The sequence below is a fragment of the Echinops telfairi genome, unplaced genomic scaffold (genome assembly GCF_000313985.2).
Source record: "Echinops telfairi isolate 266 unplaced genomic scaffold, ASM31398v2 ScPeMD7_7468;HRSCAF=8506_0, whole genome shotgun sequence".
Classification (NCBI taxonomy): domain Eukaryota; kingdom Metazoa; phylum Chordata; class Mammalia; order Afrosoricida; family Tenrecidae; genus Echinops; species Echinops telfairi.
This window is the reverse complement of record NW_022111369.1, coordinates 66,073,265-66,076,772: the sequence shown is the minus strand read 5'-3', so window position 1 is coordinate 66,076,772 and position 3,508 is coordinate 66,073,265. Positions and strand designations below refer to the sequence as shown.

Genomic DNA, 3,508 nt, shown 5'->3' with positions numbered 1-3,508 from the left:
GTCCGATAAAATTTCATTGCCCATTAAATAATCCCAGAACGCCTCGCTCTTGCGCGACGGGCAGCCGGGCCCCGACACCGACATCACCAGCGGGGACGGCATGCCTAGCGGGATGAGGAAATCCGGCCCCGGGTGCGGCTCGGGCAGCGAGGGTGCTGGCCGGGAGGAGTCCTTGATGATGAGCGAGTCGACATAGAAGGAGCGCGACATGGCTCCAGGGGGCCCTGGGGGTGGCGGGAGAGCTGGGCCAGCGGCGGAGCCCCCTCCACTCTCCGGTGCAGAGCTCTACCCCCGGCGCGGCGCGGGCTCTGGCGGTCAGACCAGCCCAGGGGGACGCGGAGGTGGCGGCGGCGTCTAGGACACGAACAAAGGGGTCCCCGAGAGGGCTGGTCCTCAGGTCCCCCGCCCGGCGCCCCGGCTCGGGGATTTTATAGCCCCCACCCCGGCACGTGATGCTGCGGAGTACCGCTCGGCTCCGGTTCCCCTGCAGCTCCCCACCCTCGGGATAGGCTGCCCGAGTCACAACAGAAGCTGCGGGGAGGGGCGGGCGCGCGGCAGGGCAGAACTCGGGGGTGGGGGGCGGCTGGGGACAACGGGGACAGGGGTGGTGGAAGGGGGCAGTGGGGAAGACTTTGCAAAGTGTAGGTTTTGTTAATTTCGCCGGGAGGCCGTCCTCGCCAGCGACCCCACCGCCACCCCCACCTTTCTGCACGCTTTCCCGAGAAATCTCAGCGGGGTATCTACCATGTCACCCCACTCCCTCGTCAGGGCCCCAGCCCAGTTCTTGCCGAAGCCCGGCCGCAAAGCGCACCAGGTGGGGACTTCGAAGCCTCTATGGTAGCGACGCCCAGCGCTCTGGCTCACCCGGGCCGGCGGTGGCTGAGGCTCGGGCTGCCACCCGGAGCGGGCTTGTGGGAACCGCGGACCAGCAGCGGTTTATTAGTCCTGGAGCCGGACGTAGGCCGGGGTCACCCTGGACTCCAGAGGCCGCTTTGGGACTTGGCCAAGGTCATTCAAGTGGTTGTCTGTGACAGATTAGGCGCTGCCACCGTGAGATCTCCCAGATTAGTAGTCCCCAGGCTTCCATTCTGAAGCTGGAGGAAGTCTAGATGTCTTTGCACTAAGGTCCCTCTGGGGGCCACTGAGACCAATGGCCTTTCCCTGCACCCGGTTTCAAACGGGAGAGAGAGTCGTTATGAGATTTACTTTTTTCTGTGGATATATCCCTCTACCACCTTGTTCCAGGTGAACTGTACGAACACCTACCTGAGGATTTTAGGGAGAAGAACCCAGCCATGGACCTCCTGGGCACAAGGGTAGGGTGGGAGCAGGGCTTTGCTCTGTGCCTGGCTAACTGCTGCCAGCAAGCATTATCCGGATCTTGGCTTGCTGATGAGGTGAACTGGGCAGCACCTTCCACTCATGCACTCCCAAAGCTCAAAAAGAATGAAGGAAACAGGGCCTTTCTAGAATCCTGGCCCAGGATGGAAAAAGGGGTTTAGGAAAGGAAATCTTTGAAGAGAGGAGTCTATGGAGAGTCCTGGATTTAATCAGAAACAGTGAGGACCCATTCTGAGGGAGGATGGGGAGGGGGTGGCTGGCAAAGTTGGGGCTATTGGTTATCCTGGCAAGCAAGGAGACAGAGGAGGTGGATTTCTGTACGTACTGCTCTTTTCATGGAGCAAAGTGAGCTGGACTCAGGCAACTGAGTAACAGCTAATGCCTGGCCCTTTGTTCAGAACAACTAACTTTAGACCTGTCACTACAATGGTGTCAGGAAACATAGGAGTAGGGCTCTCTCCACCTGATAGGATCCAGTACCCAAAGGCAAGAGAGCACCAATGTCTTGGGCTGGAGGGATGGCTGCTTGGTTCTGTCCTCTTTCTGCCTTTCTTCCCCTCCTCTTTCTGTGACCACCTCTTGCCTGCTAGAGAAGTGTAATTGGGTTGTAGGGACGCCCCGCTCTGGGGAGCCCAGGATTTATGGATGGCAATTAAAGTTTTATGAATTGCAGCTGAGGCTGGTTATTGAGCTATTTGAATGTGATTAGAATTCAATTAGAAAGCGGTTAGTGGACAGTGGGTCTCCAGAGTGTAAACAGACAGCTATTCCAGAAATGTGCTAATCCAACATCTTGTGATCACAATTAAGGAATCTCAGGGCTTAACTTGGGGCAGCTCAGCTGTAACTACAGCCATCCCAGACCTCTCGGCTTCCTTCCAGCCCCTTTGGACCCAGCCTGCTCTGACCCCCCTCTCCAATCCAGGCAGTTCCTGAATCATACCAGGTCCCAGAAAAAGCCTCAGGGTGCAACAATCCAGAGATGCTTCATGGCAGTGAGTTTTCAGGGCCAACCTGGTCCAAACAGGCCATAGAATGTCTCCATTGATTTTAATTATTATTTATTTACTTTTTCAGGGCAATAATTGTTCTCTTTTCCTCTGGATTACGTAGGAGGGTCTTCTACTTTGGGGAGGGCCTACAATGTTTCAGTGGTCTCAGCACAGGGCTTCTGTGCTGATGCACTGGCTACCTGCATCCTCCAGGACCTCCAGGGGAGCCTTATGCTTTATTTCAGAGGACTCTAATTAGGCGAGATGCTTCAACATCTAATGAAATATATGCCTGATAGTGGAGGCATTCCAAGTGCTGAGGAATTTACAGATGGCAGAAGCCTTCCATTGGGTACTCAAATGTCCTTCTAGCCTTAAGGCTGCCAGAGGAGAGATGGCTTAGGACCAGGCTGTGGAGGAAAGTAGGACAGTGTCTGAGAAGCTTAGCCATTAGACAAGAAAAAAAAAAGCCAAAGAACTCTGTCATTGACATTCAGTGAATTCAAACGCATAGTGACTCATAGGACAGAGGAGAATTGGCCCATAGAGTTTTCAAGGATGGAATATTTTTATGGAAGCCAACTGCCACCACTTTCTTCTCTGGAGCAGCTGGTGGGTTTTAATTGCCCACCTTTGGATTATCTTATCGGCAGAATTTAATCACTGAGCTACCCACCAGTGTGTACTTAGGGTCCTTAGTAAATTCCTTGTCTCCCCAAGAACAAGTGTGGACTCTCCCACCTCTGTCTCTTTTACAGTTTTCTTTGGATCTCTCCCAGTTTCCTCCTTCCTCAAACACCCACCTTCAGAAGCCAGTCCACCAACTGAGGTCCCCATGGCAGGCACAGGAGCAACTTTGCTGCTGGTAGGTCTCAGGCCAAGCGCCACCCTGCTCCAAGCAGGGAGACCCCAGGCCAGCCTCCTTCTCTAGACAGTCTCAGTGTGTGCCTATCGCCCCTGAGCCACTGCACAATTTTATTTCTCAGTGATTCTGTCCGATAAAATTTCATTGCCCATTAAATAATCCCCGAATTGAGAACTCTTATGAGCCTATAATGAGCTCTAATTGCTCCAACTCGGGGAGCCACGTGGAAGGATTTATTCGGTATTAAGCTGTTGGGTACAGAGTACAGGCTGTTACCTAAGCCACCACTTTCATAACTCAGGGAGAAATG

General features: G+C 54.1%; 1 protein-coding gene across 1 annotated transcript in view; it reads right to left on the bottom strand.

Moving 5' to 3' along the window:
• Nucleotides 1-210, bottom strand: part of GSX2 (GS homeobox 2) — a 1,598-nt gene extending 1,388 nt beyond the window's left edge. Inside the window, exon 1 of the mRNA XM_004706327.1 lies at nt 21-210. Coding sequence (XP_004706384.1) covers nt 21-210 — 190 coding nt within the window. The remainder of the gene's footprint in view (nt 1-20) is intronic.
• Between the last annotated feature and the right edge of the window lie 3,298 nt (nt 211-3,508).